Below are 20,049 nucleotides of genomic sequence, written 5' to 3' on the forward strand. Positions count from 1 at the left end.
AGCTCGCTTGCTGTTACGGCCATTGGTCCCGAGAAGTTCTTCACGTCCGATAGCTTGCTGGCCAATCATCCGGGCACACGGGTTGATATTCAGCGCGCATTGCCCGCGCTTCGGTTACGGCGGCACATGCACTCTGGCTCTGAGCTCGGGACCCCAAAATTCATACCAGCCTTTGTTTACCAATGACTAAACCAATGCAGGCAAGATCAGGGACGCCTCGAGTCTTTGACCTATGTCCACATTCTCGTTCGCCAGGAACCAACTTTAAAAAAGAGCGTATGGGAGGATGGAAACGGAGGACAAATCACGCTGTCTCGAACTGCATTAGTGAGAAACGCCTTTCCGGTGTTAATTTTTTTTTTTTTTTTTCCCTTTATCTTCTCTTTCTGCTCTTGATTTCAATCCATGTCGCGAGAAAGGCGCCATTCCAATCCAGATCGCTGGATATTTATCCGGTAAATTGATGTGTGCAGGGCCTAACCCCGCTGATCCCGGTACGCTGGTGCTGGGACGTTGTAGGAGGAATCCGTGACAATCAACGGGTCTTCTCCACATGATGACGTGAAATCGCAGAGTTTCTTACCAACCAAAAAAAAAATAAAAATAAAAACCTTCTCCGTAGTTCCGTGGAGACTGAAAAAGTTATTTTGCGAGATGCATCAACCGCGAATCGAACGCGGGCAGCTTGCTTGGAAGGCAAGCGTCATACCACTAGACCATTGATGCTTATTTGTTGAATGCAATTTTTCGCCAATGCAATCATCAAAGTCAAAGTGGTTATAGGGATGCATGGTTCTATAAAAAGGAAAGCTACGGAGTAACTCCCACTATGCCCTTGATGCTTAATTCTAGAGACCATCGCTTTCGATTAGGATGCTTCGAAATGCAGCGGTGAGTACGGAGTATTCTATGTTGCAAAAGGATACAGGCATTTCCGGCTTGCCCACCAACAACGAAATATTTTATACGGAGTACATCCCATCCGTATGTAAAAATACGTGGATAGATTGCACCGTGCCTACGGAGTGGTTGCAGACTCCATTATTCCCTTTTTACTATGAATGCTCCACTATACTACTGCCTATGCATACCGGTGTAGAGTTTGGAGTAGCCTTCGCCTGAATTTTCGTATATGCATAAAGCAGTGAAAAGTGTGTTGTAGCACGGTCCAAGTACTCCGTACCCTATAAACGTACCCTCATCCCGCGGTTTGTCCTTGCTTTTCATCAGAATTTCTAGCTGATAGGTGAAAAACTCTGGGCAGTTGTTTTATCCGGACTTCTTTGCAGATGTTGAAGTAGACAAAATTACGTCTACACACGGGATAATCTTAGACGTATCCCGTGAAAACAATTCATTGGACCTTCAGGGGATACGCGTCAAAGCGCTCAGTTTTGAACCCTGTGGGAGACAGGATCTATTGATAGCTTTCAAAAGCCTAGATTGATAGGTTGAAAAGGCTGAAAAACTTCCCAAGTAAAGGAGCAGAGAGGCTAGGTGTTCTTTTACTCCGTACGGAGTACAGAGCGCCAATTATGTGACACCAGACAACTTCAATTCACATCTCCAACACCAATAGACTACTCGTCCATTAACGGAGATGTCAAGTAGCAATCAGAACCAAAAAATGAAGATGCGGAGTTTGTGTCAGTGGAGTAAAAAAAGGAATTTTTTCTGCATCGGCCGGGAATCGAACCCGGGGCCCGTCGATGGCAACGACGGATTTTACCACTAAACCACCAATGCTTGTTGTGATAAGGTCTTTTCTACCTTTGACTACCTGAGCTTCATTTTTTGGATAAAAGGAACAAGCGCACAGAAATGGATGTTTGGATTCGTTATACGTACTTTGTCGGATTGTTGAAACTAGCCGAACGTCACTTATTCTTGGACATAAATTGTCTTCAAGAGTGGCTGGTCATCAGCTATCCCGCTGGTACGAAATGCAAGGTACCAAGGGCACTCCTAACCCATATGAATATGTATGTATATAGGATTCTTTTAAGATATTTACGTCTGCATATCAGTATCCTCGCTCTCCTTTGGTGTTTGACCCGGCGTATCTATTGCAACCTTTCTCTTTTTCCTTCCCGGAACACCACGAGCCTCCACTCTTCCTCCCGCTGGAATAACACGGATGGCATGAAACACATAACCCTCCGCTCCACCCCGACCAGTCATAAGCGGATGCGTACGTCCTGGCAGAACTTGCCATGTACGGACTCGTGATGTCTGGATCGAAGGAGCCAAAAGTAGAGATGGATCTACAGGAAAATCATCATCCTCGGAGTTTTCGTCTTGAAAACAGTTCCGCGTGCCCTCTTCTAGGACCGCAGCGGACTCCCTTGTTCCTGTGCCCTGGCTTTCTTGAATTGCTTGCTTCCGGTTTAAAAATGCGGCCCGGCGCATTGTAGAGTATAAATCGGATAGCTTTATCAGCGGTTCGATATGTGGGGAATATACAACCACAGGCGCTGAACCAGCCAGCAGCGGAACAGCGTATTTCAAGATGGAAGCGGGGTCCATCAAGGTTGCAACAACCAAACCATCGAAGCCACCGGCACGGGCCTCTTGTACGACCGTGCGTACTTTTGTCCATCGGCGTCGCTTTCGATAATAAGCGCCCCTTCTACTAGGCTTCCAGTCCTCAAGGACGGAATCAGGAACAACCGCTGGCTCATTAGTATAGGTGTGATCGGAATCAGGATCCACTAGTTGGATCCAAGACAGCGTTTTGAGATGGGTGTAGAGGGGATGAGATTCGGGCGGATCGTTAAGGTCGTAGGAGAAGTATTTTAATAGGGTAAGGTTGGGTTGGAAGTTGGGATGTATTACGGTCAGGGTTGTATGTTTGGCTGACATAGGCGCCGGGCGACGTCGGTGGCGTGGTTGGTGGCTAGGAGCTAAGTGAGATTCTGGAGGGTCGCCGAGAGATTTATCGTTGGGATTTTCCACCGACGTTATTTCCGTTTCACCTGGTGTATCACCGCTGGGTTCCGCTTCCTCCGACGCAGATAGGTCCGACTCTGTTGAGGAAGGGTAGAGTATGCCCATTCTCTCTGCCATAGCTGCTACTACTAGCCCTCCTGTATCATCAACCACGAGCCACCGGCCGCAAGGTTGGGCTGTTGTTGAATCTGGTGGAGAATCTTCCCCACCTTGATGAACGTTTGCCCAACACCCAATCAGCCCTAACAGCTCGTCCCGTAGTTCCATGGTCCTTGCCGCATCTTTATCGTTCAACATCCAGTTCGTGAGGAGCGATACATCGAGAGGAACTGGCGTAAAACGCTTTAAATATTTCTTCCTCTTCCTCAGCGTGTATTTGGCCCGGGAAAAGGCCGTCTTTTGGTCAAGGGCGGAATGCGACCGTAGAAGTTTGGAAATGATTTCCTTTCCCGCACCAGTTGTCCCTTGTTTGAGATTCTCAATCTCCTCCATTGTCATGCGCTGCGCGGAGTTGTCGTCTATGATATTTCGGTTGTCGCGGGGCTGAGGGGTATCATCCTCTCCCATTCCGTTTCCAAGATCCGGACCATCTTCGAGTTCTGCCGGAGTTGAACCTTCAGTCATCAGCGCCTCCGTATGTAGCTCTGCTGCGGGAACAACGCGCAAAACATGACCATTTTCGTCGGCCTCGTCAAGTATCTCGAAAGTCAGGTAAAACGGCCGTCCAATGATCTGATTTGCGGGGAATGAACCGTATTTCCCAAGAGAGATAGTCCTGGTGGCAAAAGGTTAGATATAGAACGTGGGAGACTGAAGACGCTCAAGCTTGAGGAACAAGAGTGCTCACACAGGCTATGCATGAAACGTACGTAGACGGGATTATCTGCTGGACTTTCGTTGTTCCCGAGGGCAACTGCAGCGCAATGTAAGAATTGGGGGGTATCCTCGATCCCATTTTTATTTGGAACCTCCTGTCACATTCGCCCACTACACCCAGGCACAAATTGGATTTCCGCTCTCGTGTCACGCCCTTCCAGGCATGAACTTCTCCCATTTGGACCAGGTTGCTTTCGCTTTTTACGCAAAATCAGAAATCGGATATAGGAATAATATAAACCCGTTATTACGTCATCGCCGGCGGAATTGGCCGTAACGGGTTTAGCTGACTACTTCGTATCTCACGGATTAATCCGATCAGAGGTGATTGGTGGCTTGCCTGGCGCATTCTGAGCTGCCTGCGTCTCTCAGGCCATGATGACAACTTCAGGACTGACGATTCCCTCTGCTAGATACTACTTTGAGCGTCCGGACCATAGTTCTGGCATCCTGGCCCCTCGATATCTGACCAGCTGCTCCCGCATAGCCCTGTTCGCAGCCACCTAGCTAAAGTCCTTGGCGTGCTTGTATTGTACGACATCACCAGTCCCTCCAACTCTCAGCCAACTATACTCGCTTTCAAGTCAGGGCTGCAGTGGATGACACAAATCACTGCACTCTTCGCCTTGGGTCAGCGTTGAAAACACCGGCAATAGACTCCTTAAAACCCTTCAACATGCGGCATTGAGCCACCGCACCCCAAGAACCTTTTGCGGCGAAGTGCGGGCATCATGAGCGTGAAGCAACCCGACCAAGAGGGGCAGGATGGCTCGCCTAGGCTCATTGAACCAAGGCCAAATATTCCCACTAATTTGCACGTGGTGGCGGACAGCATGCCGTCCGATCAAGACAAGCCTGTGTTTTCGGAATCTATGCTAGGTGAACTCCCAATTCCCTTGTCGGAGACGACCGGGGAACCACAGACACAAAGCCAGCCTAATGGGTTTGGGGAGCCCCGTGCATCATGTCAACTGGAAGATGATCACAACAGTGGGCAGAGAACTGCGCAGCATGAGATTGGAGCTGAGGGGGATTCAGGTCTCCGCCCGCAAAGCCAGGCAACCAGTGAAACCTGTAACTTGTTTTCGAACAATATCGCGGATTCATCGCCCCAGAGAACTATTGAACTTCAGTCCAACAATCCTTTCAAAGCCAGGTTAGAGCGCCGCTATAATAATGCTATATTGGACTCAAACAGCCATGATGGCCGGTCGCATCCTCCGCGTAAGTCACTATACACATCTTATCCGGCTTTGATAACGATGCTGAAGGCTAACACTTTGTCTGGCTATATTTAGAATCTCCTAAAGTGGATAGATCAATGTCACCACCCTCTCTAGCACGAAATGCTGCTGACGCTATATTTGTGGACCATGCGGATATAATCGCTTCTGGCCACGAGGCCACGATGAAGCCGGGTACCGAGAACAAGGGCCACTCCGAAATACAAAACGTAAATGCCGCTTCTGGGTCAAATGATCCTCTAATTCCTACCGACAATGCTCGTCCCACCCCGCCGCTACTGTCACCAAATCTCATTGAACTTGACGAAACCGAAGAGAGGGAAGCGCCTCATTCTTCCGCTTCGTACCAAGCACCATCAGACAAGCAACGGGCACCTTCCCTTTTAGAACCTCCTAAGTCGGCTCATGTTGCAGAAGAACAGCCGACGTTGCAGGATACACCAAGTGAAACTCAAGGACCGCAACCCCCGGCACAACCTTCGGATATATATGGAATTCGGACAGTTAATTGGACAGATGGAGTCCACAAAACATTACGTCGGTCTCCTGTTCTGGTGCAGAATGAAAACGGGCCCTGTCCACTTCTGGCACTTGTTAACAGCCTTGTCATGCGGACTCCACCTGATATTCAATCTCCCCTTATAAAAGCATTGCGTTCTCGAGAAAGAATATCGTTGGGGTTATTGATACAGACTTTATTCGATGAGCTTACGACATATGTAAATGAAGAGCACCAACTCCCTGATATTGAAGATCTTAGCAATTTCCTTACCATGCTTCACACAGGAATGAATGTCAATCCGCGTCTAACTCCAGTATGTTGCTCCAGAGACTCCTTCTACCTAGTTGTTTTTCTAACAGATCTTAGAACGTAAATCCTGACCAGCCAGGAATGTTCCATCAAACACGCGATATAAAGCTGTATAGTGCTTTTAGCCTTCCGTTGGTACACGGGTGGCTTGCTTCTCCGGCTTCAGAAGCCCACAAAGCAATGCTTCGGACAGCGGAGTATCATGATGACATTCAGCTACTACACTTTCGCAAGGAGGAATTAGAGGAAAGGGTTTTGTCAGGCGGTACGCTTACTGCTGAGGAAGAGCAACTGATCAAGGATATTGATCATATACAACATTTTGTCAATGTGGAAAATGCTACCCAATTGAGCCCTTTCGGTCTTGGACATTTGAATCGTTCCCTTGCACCTGGGACTATTTGTATCCTTTTCCGGAATGATCACTTTTCTACATTATTTAAACACCCACACTCACAACAACTTTTCACCCTGGTAACTGATGCCGGCTATGCTGGTCATGCAGAAGTTGTGTGGGAAAGTCTTGTGGATGTTAATGGAAGCGGATCCGAATTGTTTTCTGGGGATTTTCGTCCCGTCGGAGCTGCACCATCCTCTCCTGCACAGCGACGTAAAGACCAGTCCATGGAGCACAGTCAAAACCAAAAAATGAACCCAGGCCAACATAACGAGCAAACAGACGCGGACTATGCGTACGCATTAGCCCTTCAATTCCAAGATGAAGAGGAGCAACGTGCGCAACGTGCACGAGCAGAACGCAACTCAAGCCGTCCCGAATCTCAATCATCCTGGCAACCGGTCTCACGCAGACAACATGCTCGACCTACAAGTACTAACACCCCCCAAGACCATCGACACGTAACTGGCCATCGCCAGCCTCGTCAGACTCAAATTATTCGCCCACTTGTCCCTCCAGCACCGGAGACGCCCATTCGGCAAACCGTCTCTGCTGACGACCCGAATGCACCACCACCAACCTATGAACAAGCCGCACGGACACCACCATACAACCCACAAGACCATAGTGCTTCTCAATACGACGGACAAAATGGGATTGCCGGACCTAGGTCTTCAAGCTACCACTACGGATCTGGCCGAACTCCATATATGAACCATCCATCTGCCAGAAGGCGGGTGCCCATGCCAACATCGGCTTCAACGCTAGGTGAACGGCCAAGAGAGAGAGAGAGGAGCAAAGATTGCGTTGTCATGTAATTTTAACAGCCGGGTCGACTGCAATTGTCCTTTTCTCTGTGACAGAGCAAATTTCTACCGTCTAGTGGCGAGCGGACCTATCCGTCATCTCGTATTAGAGCAATAATCTGGTTCAAGCCTGCCTTTCTCGACATGGTAGCGATTTTGAGTTGTCCCTATCCGACGATGATACTATCCGCATGTACATACAAACCCCCTGTTATTATTCTTTTTTGTGCCAGTTCTTTTGATGACACTATGTGCTGCCAGCAATCTCAGCACGGTCCGGACCTGAGCCCATGGTTTTATGTGAATATTTATACCCGTTCCGACGAATGAAATTATATGTATTTCTGACCTTTCATTTCATGAGCATGGACATAGCCTACTATATGTAACGACTGGTGGAGTTAGAAAAGGAGCTCATTAACAACTTTATGACTCCAAAACAGAGGCAAAAGGGGATACAAGTAGGATTAAAATTACAGAGGTGAATTAAATCAGGTATATATGTATGTCGTGACGCCAATTGGTCAAAAGCGATGTGAAATATTTACATCAAACAGTTAAAGCCCTCCGAGGTGAAATCTAGATTTACGCCAAAAAGAAAAGAGCTGAAATTTTAAAGAAGTAACCACAAAGGGTGCAATGTTATTAGATTTCCAAATTTCCCAACACTATCTACGATCATACAAATGATGGTCCAGCCCAGATCCAGGTCCTCCGTTCGAATGCCTTGGTGGCAGTTGAGATATTTGATGAGTGGGCTGCTGAAGGCTTTGCTGTTGCTGGGTTTGTTGCGAGAGTGTCCCTTGGGAATGTAGCAAGCTACTAGACGGGAACAAATGACTACCAGCACCATTGCCGCCGCCGCCGCTTTCGGCACTGGGGCCATGTCGGGACAGCGTCGATGGAGGTGTATACGATCTTTCCAGTGGAATACCGGGTGTTCGGCTCAGACTCGGGATCTGCGAAGAAGGGGCATGATTGCGATTGAATGGAGAATCGCTTTGCTGGCCCGGATTTAACGAAGGCCGATGACGGCGTTGGGATTGAAGTTCATGTTGCGCGAGTAAATGCTGAGATGGTGGTAATGGCGATGGTTGGTGCCTGGGCGAAAGGGACGGTACTCGTCTCGCCGACGGTGTGTATTGCTGGGAAGCTCCACTTTGAACGTTTTGCTGTCGATAAAGATGACTCGGCTGAGACTGGCTTTCCAAAGTAGATTGGACTTGACGACTAGAAGAGCTTGGAGAATAGCCGGTAAAGCGCGATGATGGTTGATGTGGTGCCTGATTCATACTACCTGATGGCGGCATTGGGGACGTAGGCCTGGCAAGGGGGGGCTTCGACGCAAAGGATATACTGTGGCGTTGAACTGAAGGACTATTCGGTTGGGAGAATGGTTGTAGATGCTGGGTTAGGGGAGACTCTCGAGTAGAAGAGGTCTGTTGATTCTGGATCTGCAAGGCAGATTGGGAAGGCTGATGTGTGAAGGGTTGACGCTGGCTCGCCTGAGACTGGGCAGACTGAAGAGAGGACATCGGGATTGAATGGGGAAGGCCAGTACTTGAATATACATGGCTTGAGGACCGTTGCCTCGTCAACCGCGAAAGGCGCTGATCGGCTGAATTGGCTGCCTGAGATTGCTGTTGCCCTCGAGGGTCAAATCTCGCCATCCAATCCTGATTCAGAGAACCTGCTGCCGGTGTACCATTGAAACTACCAGGAAAGTCCGAATAGGATTGAGCAGAACTGATCTGAGAAAGAGATTGTTGTTGCAGGGAGTGTGACGGTTGCGAGTGGTGTGATCCAGAAACGTACTGTGCCCGCTGGTACTGCTGGTTTGCAGTATTTACCTGATCCTCTGAGCGGACTGCATGGGAAGGCGTCCCATGGCTTCCTGGATATGCATGACGAGGAGAAGCCGGGCGTGGAGTCGCAGTGGAGCCTGTATAATCGCTACCTGCGAATCGTTTCCGAGGCTGTGGATCCTCCGGTTCATCGTTCAAGATATTCATGATATTTGAACGTTTGGCGGGCACCTGACGCGGTGGCTCCGAGCTTGCTTGCACTGGTGTGGAACTAGGTCGAGAACCGGGGCCGCAGGGTTCCTTCTGAGACAGGGCAGTTGGGGTTGAGCGATTAACTTCGAGGAACTGGGTCGGCTGCCGTAAGGCAGATTTGGGATGGCCCAGCATGTCCCCGGATGCAATGATACCTGGATGCAATTCTGTTTTACTGTTAAGCTGTACTGGGGATGCCGCGGTCGATGAAACACTCCTACTGGGCCGTCGAGAGTGAGACTGAGGCGTCGTGGCAGCCTGCACGCTTGGGCGGGGTTGAAGGTAGGACGCCTGCGAAAATTGAGGAGTTTGCGACAGCGACTGGTATCGTGCCGATTCTTGAAGATCCAGTCCATGAGACGGGACGTTAGGTCTGCCCATATTTTGGCCATGCGGACCTCCCATGGCTGCTTGCGTTGAAAGTGCAGCAAGGGTTTGTGGTTGGGGTGGCTGACGTTTCAACTCCATTTCTTGCAAGTGGCCACTTGCAATATTTCCTTGCGTTGGCGCAGGCCGAACCTCAACACGAGTGTCGCTGAAATAACCCATTCGAGGTCCATGCTGCGCTCGTTGGCTTTGTGTAACATGCGACCGTGCTGCACGCTGCTGCGAGTCCTCATTGGAGGATAAAGGTACCATCTGGGCCCCTCGAGCTTGGACCGAAGCATAAAACGTCTGCTGCGACTGTGTCTTCTCCATAGGTTGACGAGGCTGAATTGCTGGCGGCGCAGCAGCCAAAGGAACAACCTGGGGTTTGGCTTTGGCTGTCAGCGGTCTGTCAACCAGCTCGGTCGTGTCCGTATTAGGAGCCAAAGGTCGAGGACCGACTGATGAAGGAGTAGCGTCGTAACGCCGCTTCGTAGGAAGACTTGGAATTGGAAGAGGTCCTGTCGGCTCGCCTTTCAGCTTCTTAGCCTCCGCAATTGATGCCAATTCCTCCAATTCAGTTTTCCCAGAGTCAACGCTCCTCTGGAAATAATTTCGAACCTAGAGTCCCTGTTAGCCTGGGCTCTCTTGACGAAGAGTTTAATTTCGAGTATCTTACCATTGTTGGAGTTTTTGTCTTCATGAACTGGGATATGCCTTCAAAATCCCTGCCAAAATGCGCAATGAGATCAGGAAAGTCACGCTGCTCCGGTACAGACCAATAGCTTGTAGGCTGCTGGGACCCGTATCCGCCTTCGGCTTGCTTCGGTGGCAGCTCTCCTTCCATTAATTCTGCCGTGGAGACGTCCTTAGGTTCCTTTGCGCGAGCTCTAGTTTTGGACCGCGGGGCGATAGCGTCAACTGCTTTTTCCACCTCAGTCTTTGGTTTCGTTACAGTAGGCTCTGTGGCATTGTCCACGGCCGACTCAGGCTCAGGTTTCGGCGGAGCAGCAGCAATTGGAGTGTTATTTACAGTTTGCTGTGCTCTGGCTCTTCGACCACCACGGTTTCCGCCTCTTCCGCCACGTCTAGCAGATTTTTCTGACGGCTGGTCGTTCCCTTCTTTCGCATTATTTCGTTTTCCCGAACTTGGGGTTGGAGTACTGGTTTCAGTGTCAGCAGCGAGCTCGCCAAATGTGGGAGCTGCTGCACGTCTCGGCCGACCAGTATCAGTAACTGCCGGGGTTGTTTCTCCAGTTTCATCACCATCATATACGGGACGAACAACACCAAGATCTGCCATAAGTGCGTTGGACTTGGGAGGCCTGGCGACGGTTCTTCTCCCACGACCGCGTCGAGCCCATCTCTTATTCAATTTAGCTTTGTATTTCATTTCTTCCTTCGTCAAGTAGTAGTGGTTGATGCATTGCTGGAAAGTACGTCCCGGCAAGGCCTGCGCAATTCTACCCCATTTTTTCGGATGGGCCATGAAGGTATCAGTGAAGATCTTATGTTCCTCTGGCGTGAAATCATCTGGGGGAAGATCAAACGCGAAGACTTCAAATGCCTTGGCCGGATCGATGATCTGGTTTGTATCTTGAAATACGGAGGCTTTCTTTTGTATTGGATCAAACATATCAGGTATGGGTGCTTCCCGGGCTAGATCAGGTCTTGCTGTCGCTTCTTTGTCCCTGCGACGTGCATTTTCTTCTTCAGCGGTGATGGTGGATGCCTTCAATGCGTTCTGGAAATCCAATTCACTGTTCAGCCTGTACCCTCTGCGGCCTTCGAGGATCGGATTGGCCACGGAAGTGGAAGCAGCAGGAGGCGTTGAGGGCCCTGAAGCCGCTGCCTTTTTCTCTTCAGCTACTTTCTTCCGATCCATCGCGTCGACCGCAAGCCTCCACGGCCTGTAATACGCGCGATACTGCTCCCGTAATTCGGCATGCTCTTTTGCGATCTCCCTTCGTTGTTTCATTATCTCGTCTCTGAGGTCGTTTTTTATGCTCTCGTGCGTCTTGAGGGCTTCTTGGTAGCTTTCCATGTCGGAGAAGGGAGTTGGAGGCCCGTCGTTTAGGAACGGAAGGTTCTCCAACGCAGGTGCCTCCGCGACAGGGGCTTCCACGGGCGGAACTAAGATGGGAGGAGCGTCAGGAAGCTCGATTTCACTCGCCTCTTTGTTTTCATCTGGAACAGCTGCTGGAAGCTCATCCGGCTTTTTAATCTCTGCTGCGGCACGCGACTCATCGAGTGATGGAACCGCTCCCTCCGCAATAATACCCAGCATCTGGATTTTGAGCAAGAGACCGACTATGACCGGATCTTCAAGAGGAGGTGGTGGCATGTCGGCCGCTAAAGCCTGCATTTCCTTCTCGAACCGCTGTTCTCCTTGGTTAAAGTCCTCTTCGTCCAAATCGTCCTCCTCATCCGATATTTCACCACTAGACTCCGTGAGTAGCAATGGGAACATGCTGTTTTCCTCTAGCTTAGAGGGCTCTTCCACTTCTTGTCTCTTGGGGGCTACTTCTCGGGAGATTATAGGGGACTCGATGGCTTTACTTATAACCTCTTCCACCGCTTTTTCGAGGTCTTTTTCAGGACTCGCCGAAGTAGGGGTTGACGCCGGTTTCTCGTCGTGCTGTTTATCCTCGTTACGGGGCTCGTTAGATGCCGACAAAATCATATCCTTCTCACCAATAAAGGTCTCCCGTTTCGCAGGTGAGCTGGAGTTGATGATTGATGGTCCGCGACTGACGTATCCAGGTCTAACCCATTGATTGCTTCCCTTTGGGCCATTTCTTTGGGCAATGGGTCGCTGTAGCGCCCTTGGCCCAGTGGGTACGTTCGAAAATGGGATACGAGGGGAGGTCTGGCTGGTGGATTGTCGTCGAGGAGTGATGGGAGAAGTGTTAAGGTCGAGAGGAGCGCGGCCAGATCCCTGGGAGGTGAGGGCGGAAGGGCCTGTCGGAGGAGACATGGGGCCCGAATTCTGCCGTGACAATGAATGCGGCCTGTCTTCGGTTTGGCTTGACGGCTGGAAGGCTTTGTCCGGAGCAGAGGGTGTAACGGCACGGTGATCGGGTAATAAAGCAGGCGGGATACTAGGGGATGTCGGAAGGGGTCTGCTCGCGCGCATTGCGACTTCAGTTTTGCCACGTACATCTGAAACGGACAATCGGCGCGAACGTATGTCAGAGCCATGGTGGGCGTCCACACGATCTGCTCTGGGGCAGGTCGGCGGACGGATGGAGCTAGAAACAAAGACATCAGTGTTGGTCTTTGCTATCGTAGCTGGAGTTGAGACAGATGTTGCCCGCCCTCGGGAATCTGTCGTGTTGGTTGGTAACGGATGTTTGGGGGCAGTGGCTGCCGATTGACGGGGGCTCGTCGCTAATGCACCAAAGGCCGGAACTTCTGGAACTGTAGGCGGGGGTGAAAACTGCGGAAGTGGATTGTTTGCAGGGGCGTCCTGACGTGGTCTCTGCGGAGGCTGTTTATCCGGCGGCTTCGGTTGGTCCCGTGGGATGGTTGTCGGAATTGCAACAGTTTTTTGAGGGACTTCGGGAACATCGTCCTTGGGAACGGTTGGTGGAGCAGCCGACGATGGAGTCGAAATAGTGGAAGGCGACTTGGTGGCAGTGGTCGATGCGCTCTTTGCGTCTATCCTGCTTGGAACCCGGTCTTTCTTCCACATATCAGGGCGTTCCTGGTTTCGCTCTCTTTCGTCTCTCTCCGGGCGTCTATCATCTTCTCGTCGTTCGAATCGATCACGCCTCTCGATTTCACGGTCCCGTTCCCTTTCCCTTTCCCTCTCTCTGTCTCTATCTCTTTCCCTATCCCGCTCGCGCTCACGATCACGGTCTCTCTCACGTTCAAAACGGGGTTCGCGATCTCTCCAAGCATCTCTCGAGAGACTCCTCCTGCGGAATAAATCACGATCGTCTACGAACACCTTACCTCTCCCCCGATCGCGGTCTCCACGACCACGACCACGTAAAGAACCACCTCGAAGCGGCGAAAGATCCGAGAGCATCTGACCAGGTGGGCCATCTCGAGAAGGTCGTCGTAGCCTTGGTATGTCTAAATCCCTGGGTACCGAATCTCGAAAATCTCTGAGCGGCGGAGGCGATCTGGATCGACCACGACCAAATAGCGGACGGCTATCTCTTGAGTCGTAGACCCTATCCCTGCGCGGCCAGTCCCTCTCAAGATCCCGTCTAAACGGAGGAGGACCATCTCTTGAGTCACGAGGATCACGATCCCGGTATTCTCTCCCTGGAATGCCTCTGCCTCTAGGGCCAACCGGCGCAAAGTGGCCACCCCTGGACGAGTCGATCAAAGCCTTTGGTCCTCTAGGCGGTTCGCGTCCAAGCGGAATGGAATTCGCATCGTCTCCTCCACGAGGTCCAGAAGGTATATGTGGACGGCGGTCGCCATATCTATGGGGAGAGCGGTCCCTTGGAGGGAATCGCGAGGCCATTTGCAAGTATCACCATCGACAGCAGCAGGCAGCCCACTTGGTTCCAAATCGAATGAGCGTTCACGTGATCCCTGAGGTGACGTATGCTTGTTACCTGGAGGAGAGGTCGCTGGCCAAACCAAAAACCAAAAAGGAAAAAAAAGAAAGAAAAAGGATTGTGATGGAAGGCAAATTGAGCTGGAGGAGAGGGTCTGCAAGCAGGTCTGCAGTCAAGATACCTTGCAATTGTTTTGTTGTCAGTGCAGCTGGAGCACCTCAGTCACATGTCAAAGTGAACAATATGCGCCGAAAAAGCAAGACAAGGATATGAACTGAAGAACTGGCCCTCCGGAAACCACAGTGAAAGCAGGTTTCAAAAGAATGGAGGGAAATTTTTTCAGTTTCCCCAACAGGAGCTGGACCGTTTGAAGGGATTATGGAGGACCGTTGGGCTTGCACTGCCAAGATGTGTTAGAAAACCAGGGTCTGATGCTCGGCTGCAAAACTCCCTAGGGAGTGCTCCGTACCCTGGTGCCTGTCAAGGAGTTGGGAAACGACGGATATTTAGCGCAATACCCACAGAAGACGTAAAATAAAACCTGATTTTTGATATCGAAGAATGACAAGGGAAAAAAAAAAAAGGTCGAAGAGAGCGACAGAGAATAGGCTCTTGAAGTCGAAGCTTGATGAAACGAGGGTTTGACCGGGGGGAGGTCTTGGTAGCGACGGTGAGAGTAAGACAAGCTCGAAAGAATCGCCAAAGGGCGCTTTTACAGATCAGACTGTCTGTCGCGTAGACGGGTCCGCAAACGTTGACGGAAGACAAAGATCGAAAAGGGCGTTGGTGAAGGGGAAGGGGGGTGGGAAAAGACGAGGATGCGAGAACAAAAAAGCTAATCGCAAAATAGTTTCGGTTAGAGTACGGAGTACAAGACGGGGGAAAAGGCGACAGTGGATGGCGCGTCTCGTCACGACTTCGATGAACGTGGAATGGGATCGATGAAGGATCACGAAGCGGAGAGAGAGTGAGAGGCGGGAGAGGATGTGAGAGATGCAATTCGACCAGCGGCGCGCCGTGAAGCAGGCCTCCAATGGGGTTTCGCCTCTTTGAATCTCAAACTTGCAGTCGGATTTTAGGTTGTGTCACGTGCAGCTTGGGCTTGGGCGATCGAGTCCGCGACTCCGTAATTACGTCCAGGCATCGGCCCACGACGGACAGGGAGCTCCCTGCTTTCCGACAGAACAAAACACCAAGAAGAAGAAGAAGAAGAAGAAGTACGCTGCCAAGTGTGCATCCCCCGCTGGACTTCGCCGTCTTGAAGTTGAGGAACAACAGAAACAGACTCTCACTCTGGCCTCTCGGATTTCCCTCGCGAACATCGAAGAGGCCCCTTTGATGCGCCGCAGGTGGCCCGCGTGAGGGTTTCCGTTAACTAGTTACAACTTACGATACGCTGACCAAGCATGCAGGCGGGCTGCCAGTCCCTCCCGTATTCTCCGTGAGTTAAGACACTGAAATACCCATGGATTGGGTGTAATTAATTAAATGTGGCTTGAGTGGCTCTCGACCGAACCTGGCCGGGGCTCTGAGGCGCAGTGGGTTCCGCGCATGGGAAACGCCAGGTGGCCAGATGTCACCGCGCGCCCCCTGATTGGCCTGACTTTTCAAGAATCGCAAGGATTGGCCCGCCCCACAATTTTAGATTACCGGGTGTGGCTCGTTCATTATGTCAGCAGGTCGGGGAAAGCACGTGATTGATCAATCTGATAAGATGCGATTGGCGCAGCGGGAGTTTTTGTCGAAACAGCAGGAATCAGTCAAAAAGTGGGAAGAATCGGATGGCGAGGCCGGGCATCGAGCACGGGAGGGTTTGTTTCTTCTGCACATCAGTGTATTCGGATCTCACTTGTATTATAGCATAGATTTCCATCTGATAGAGGACATTTCAGCTTTTTTATTTTCCAGAGTCAGGCACTTTTTGTTCTTGCTTTTAAATTTTCGCACTTTATAACTAAACCCCACCTTGAGGTAAAAATTTCCCCTCCTTTCTCTCTTAGATCTTGTTATCCGAACTGCCTTGAACTCCCTCTGCCCCGAGACAATTCTCTCATTTCATTCCCAATTGCTGTGCACTTTCACTCATTTTACACTACAGCGCCGCCGAAGGCCGAAAGAGACCGAAAAAAAGGGGGGGGAATTCAAAATAAAAAAAAAAAAAAGAAAAAAAGATATGGGTTCTCACGCTGATGCCCCGCCGTCCCGCGCGACGGATGCTGTCCTCGTGGCCTCGGAAAACGTGCCGGAAGGTACTCCGCAGGTCAGCGGAATCGATTTCGACAAGTATGCCGATCGAGATATCACCGCTGCAGAATTGTTGGAAAACATGGCGGGAATGGGCTTCCAGGCCTCCGCCGTCGCCGAAGCCGCAAGGATCATTAACGAGATGGTACGATTTCCCACCCCCAAAGAACAACAAAAAAATAAATAAAAGAAAAAAGAAAAAGGAAGCTATCCTGAGATCTGTAAAGTGGATAAATGAATTTTGGAAGAGAATTAACGCCTTTTTCTTTCCGTGTTCTAGATCGCATGGCGGGACCCAAAGACAGGGAAAGGCACGACGATCTTCCTCGGATACACCTCCAATCTGATATCGTCAGGTCTGCGAGAGACTCTCCGCTACCTCGTTCAACACAAGCACGTTTCAGCCATCGTAACGACGGCCGGCGGCGTTGAAGAGGACTTTATCAAATGCCTCGCTCCGACGTACCTAGGCTCCTTCACCATGAAGGGCGCTCCGCTTCGCGAGAGGGGGATGAATCGAATCGGAAACCTGATCGTGCCCAACAACAACTACTGTCTGTTCGAAGACTGGGTGATGCCCATACTGAATAAAATGCTGGAGGAGCAGGAAGCGTCGAAGAGTACGGACGAGCCTCTGCACTGGACGCCAAGCAAGGTCATTCATCGCCTGGGGAAGGAGATCAACAACGAAGAATCCGTCTACTACTGGGCTTACAAGAATGATATTCCCGTCTTTTGCCCGGCGTTGACCGATGGGAGTCTTGGTGATATGTTGTATTTTCATACTTTCTCCGCTGCCCCGGCACAACTGCGGATCGATATCGTTGAGGACATACGGAGGATCAATTCCATGTCTACATTTGCTGAACGGGCGGGAATGATTATCCTTGGTGGGGGATTGGTCAAACATCACATCGCCAATGCTTGCCTGATGCGTAACGGTGCCGAGAGTGCTGTGTACATCAACACCGCGCAGGAGTTCGATGGGAGCGATGCTGGCGCACGGCCGGATGAGGCTGTGAGCTGGGGAAAGATCAAAGCGGATGCGCAGAGCGTAAAGGTAAGTTTGGGGCCCTTTTCCTCTCGAATATTATTGGCGATGCTTGTTTATTCTTGAGCCTAATACATGTATGCGTCTTATCATAGGTTTACGCGGAGGCAACTGCCGTCTTCCCTCTTATCGTAGCCGCTACCTTTGCGAAGGTGAACAAACAAGTTATCAAATGAGTGCACGTTCCTTCGCACCATTCGAGAATACGGCAATGATTTTCAGAATCTGTTGCATCATTGCGGTCCGAGCTTCGTTAAGCACAGCGGCTCACTCACCGATCGACAATGCTTATATTCAATCTAAAAGACTGGCCCCGAGCGCGCCAATCATTGCGGCGGTCGCCCATGATGTTCAATACATACATACAAACATACCAGGCCGCAGGGCAGAGGACGAACGCCATCGCCATTTTTTTTTGCCACCGCGAACACATGTGATACGGGCACCATTTCCAACACATGGAGAACGGCCGGAGTGCGGGGAAACGTTGACAAAATATACTGATATGAATGGGATACCCAAATATAGGGATAACGAATAAAACCAGCCTATTTTGGCGCCGAGTAACAAGGCCCTACTCCGTACGGAAGATGTAGTTAGTAATTGACAATTGTGCCAATGGCTCAGTGAAACGAGGCCCAGGCTCCTTTTTTTTTTTTCTTTTTCTTTTTTTTTGGGCGTCCGGGGTCCCTCCAATGAAAAGGTATGGGTAGGAAAAGCCCCGGGACATCCATGGCGTGGCGCTTTGTAGGGAGAACTGGAGGCAAGCCACACATTGATGTTAGATCCACCGTCGGAGTTGTCATATATTGCATGCATATCCTAAAAATGCCTGATTGGGCGAAGCCACGGCTGCTTGCATCTGGGATCTCGACGTTACTGGGACGCGTGGCCGCTGTTAGCATAGCTTTCAAGTCTGAAGGGGAGCTAGTAGGCGGGAGATAAACGTCTGAGGGAGAAAAATATTGCTCGTGGCGAGAGTTCGCTTTCAATCCCGTGGTGAAAGAACGGGGTTTCATGCCCAATTACACCATGACATCCCTGATGGTCAGTGCTGCGTGGCAGTTTGGGTCCGCGCTCTTCACGGAACGCGCTGTTGGCATGCAGAGAACATGGTCGTGTGGGGAGTACCTCAGCAGCAAGGCAGAAACAGACTAACCTGGAAGGGCATAACAAGAATCCTATGTACTCTGTAGATACGATGACATGCATGCGGGCAGGAGACAGACAACATGGGGCTCTCGGTCCATCTGATAGGAACGCAGGTATGAAGAAAAGGCTCTGTTCAGATGGGGTTGAGCGGCCGCTATCTGGCAGGACTGTATTTTTCTCTAGAGCAGCGAAAGAGCGTGGGATACTCGCCGTATACTTATGTATCTTCCCGCTCTTCACCATCAAGCAAAGAGGGGATTGAAATATCTTTTCTGCATGATACCTTGCTTCTTGCTCCAATTCATGTCTGCGGATGGTGTCCACTCCTCGGACGGTCAGTAGGACTCGGGCCGACTCAGTAGAGGCCCAAGTGATGCTCGGATGGCTAACATGATGAATGACCGGCCGGTGTGGTTCCGGCTCTTCCCAGGCAGATGTTTTCTCTCCCTGCACCGCATATGCAATGTAGGATGTAGTTATGTACTGTGCATACATCCAGACCCAATTCGAGGCCGGGTCGCTGCATTTGGAGGGCCGGAGGGCTCAGGTGTCGGGGGCAGATTGGAAGAGGCAAATCCCCAGAATCCCAACAATCTTGGTGACTCCTGGCCTGGGAAGTCCCCAAGATCAGCTTTTACAGACGTTTGTTTCCTTTGTATGCAGATATCTTGGCATTGTGGTCCGGGTGTTGGCGCAGGTCCACACCACCAGTGAGGCTGCAACGACAGCGCAGGGGTGAGTCATGGAGGCACAGCTTTGGGCCGCAGCGACACAGCATCCAAGCAACATGGACGGACGAAGTCTTCCAAGAGGGTTGAAGTCTTGCTGCCTAAAAATTACCTGGTATCTTTGCTTGTGTGCTTCTCTTCCTGCGATGGTTTGCTGACGGGGAGGAAGCTCTGCTGGCGTCGGAAAAGGGCGTTAGGTTTGAGGTTCCCCACAGGAACGAATGGACGAGCGAGGACGTCGGCAAGGCGGTGTGACAGAAGCGGGTCTCCGGGGGGAGCTTTGCGCTCGAGAGGCGACGCCGGACAGCTTCCAGTCCAGACCCGCTGACGCTGCTGCTCTGCGCGAATTGCCTCCCGAAGTCCATCCAGGACTCCGAACATGTTCCTTCGCCCGAAGCGGACAGAGGGGGAAAAAAAAAAAAAAAAAAAAGGAAGAAGAGGCTCCATAGGCAAACGAACAGGGGGTTCATCGTAGTCTGGTTATCCTGGTACCTAGAGACCGGGACAGAGCAGTCAGGTCCTCATCGACAAATCCGGTTGCCCTACATCACCGTCGGACTTGTAATCGTGAATTGGAGATGGTTTTTTAGCGGCGATTCGAAACGGGTTGACTTCAGGCTCCTCCACGATCGACTCTCACATGGACTGCTGATGACTATTCCCCCGGCTCCTATTCGAAGCTGCTGCCTTGAATTCCTCCAAGCTCAAAAAGCTCCCCAAGAAAGAAGACAAGGCAAATCTTTCACGGCGGGTGGCAAGCAATTCATCAACTGCGGATCAGCCTCAGCCTTTGCCGTTTTCTGCTTAAACCGCAGCCTGTACCCCTTCCCACTAGCCCGCCCAAAGCCAAC

General features: G+C 50.8%; 5 protein-coding genes and 2 non-coding genes across 7 annotated transcripts; 2 read left to right on the forward strand and 5 right to left on the reverse strand.

The window, feature by feature from the left end:
• Positions 1 to 655: 655 nt before the first annotated feature.
• D8B26_006359 lies at positions 656 to 726 on the reverse strand. The gene has a single exon. It is a non-coding gene; the product is annotated as a tRNA-Gly (tRNA).
• A 949-nt stretch (positions 727 to 1,675) lies between these two features.
• Positions 1,676 to 1,746, reverse strand: D8B26_006360. The gene has a single exon. It is a non-coding gene; the product is annotated as a tRNA-Gly (tRNA).
• Positions 1,747 to 2,010: 264 nt separating this feature from the next.
• Positions 2,011 to 3,573, reverse strand: TRM6 (tRNA (adenine(58)-N(1))-methyltransferase non-catalytic subunit trm6; the record flags this gene model as incomplete). Its single annotated transcript, XM_003069657.2, has 1 exon — positions 2,011 to 3,573. One exon carries the CDS (start codon positions 3,571 to 3,573, stop codon positions 2,011 to 2,013), a length of 1,563 nt encoding a protein of 520 aa, XP_003069703.2.
• Positions 3,574 to 4,320: 747 nt separating this feature from the next.
• Positions 4,321 to 7,400, forward strand: D8B26_006362 (uncharacterized protein). The gene is made up of 3 exons (XM_003069656.2): positions 4,321 to 5,049; positions 5,124 to 5,884; positions 5,938 to 7,400. The coding sequence occupies exons 1-3, from the start codon at positions 4,557 to 4,559 to the stop codon at positions 7,093 to 7,095; spliced, it is 2,412 nt and encodes an 803-aa protein (XP_003069702.2). The 5' UTR covers positions 4,321 to 4,556; the 3' UTR covers positions 7,096 to 7,400.
• Positions 7,401 to 7,751: 351 nt separating this feature from the next.
• Positions 7,752 to 13,986, reverse strand: D8B26_006363 (uncharacterized protein; the record flags this gene model as incomplete). Its single annotated transcript, XM_003069655.2, has 2 exons — positions 7,752 to 10,127; positions 10,186 to 13,986. 2 exons carry the CDS (start codon positions 13,984 to 13,986, stop codon positions 7,752 to 7,754), a joined length of 6,177 nt encoding a protein of 2,058 aa, XP_003069701.2.
• A 1,691-nt stretch (positions 13,987 to 15,677) lies between these two features.
• On the forward strand, positions 15,678 to 18,131 carry DYS1 (Deoxyhypusine synthase). Its single transcript, XM_003069654.2, has 3 exons — positions 15,678 to 16,412; positions 16,548 to 17,327; positions 17,414 to 18,131. Exons 1-3 carry the CDS (start codon positions 16,197 to 16,199, stop codon positions 17,492 to 17,494), a joined length of 1,077 nt encoding a protein of 358 aa, XP_003069700.1. The 5' UTR covers positions 15,678 to 16,196; the 3' UTR covers positions 17,495 to 18,131.
• A 973-nt stretch (positions 18,132 to 19,104) lies between these two features.
• Positions 19,105 to 19,579, reverse strand: D8B26_006365 (uncharacterized protein; the record flags this gene model as incomplete). The annotated part of the gene is made up of 2 exons (XM_066125160.1): positions 19,105 to 19,186; positions 19,311 to 19,579. The coding sequence occupies 2 exons, from the start codon at positions 19,577 to 19,579 to the stop codon at positions 19,105 to 19,107; spliced, it is 351 nt and encodes a 116-aa protein (XP_065981241.1).
• Positions 19,580 to 20,049: the final 470 nt, after the last annotated feature.

Source organism: Coccidioides posadasii, chromosome 3 (assembly GCF_018416015.2).
Source record: "Coccidioides posadasii str. Silveira chromosome 3, complete sequence".
NCBI classification, from domain to species: Eukaryota; Fungi; Ascomycota; class Eurotiomycetes; order Onygenales; family Onygenaceae; genus Coccidioides; species Coccidioides posadasii.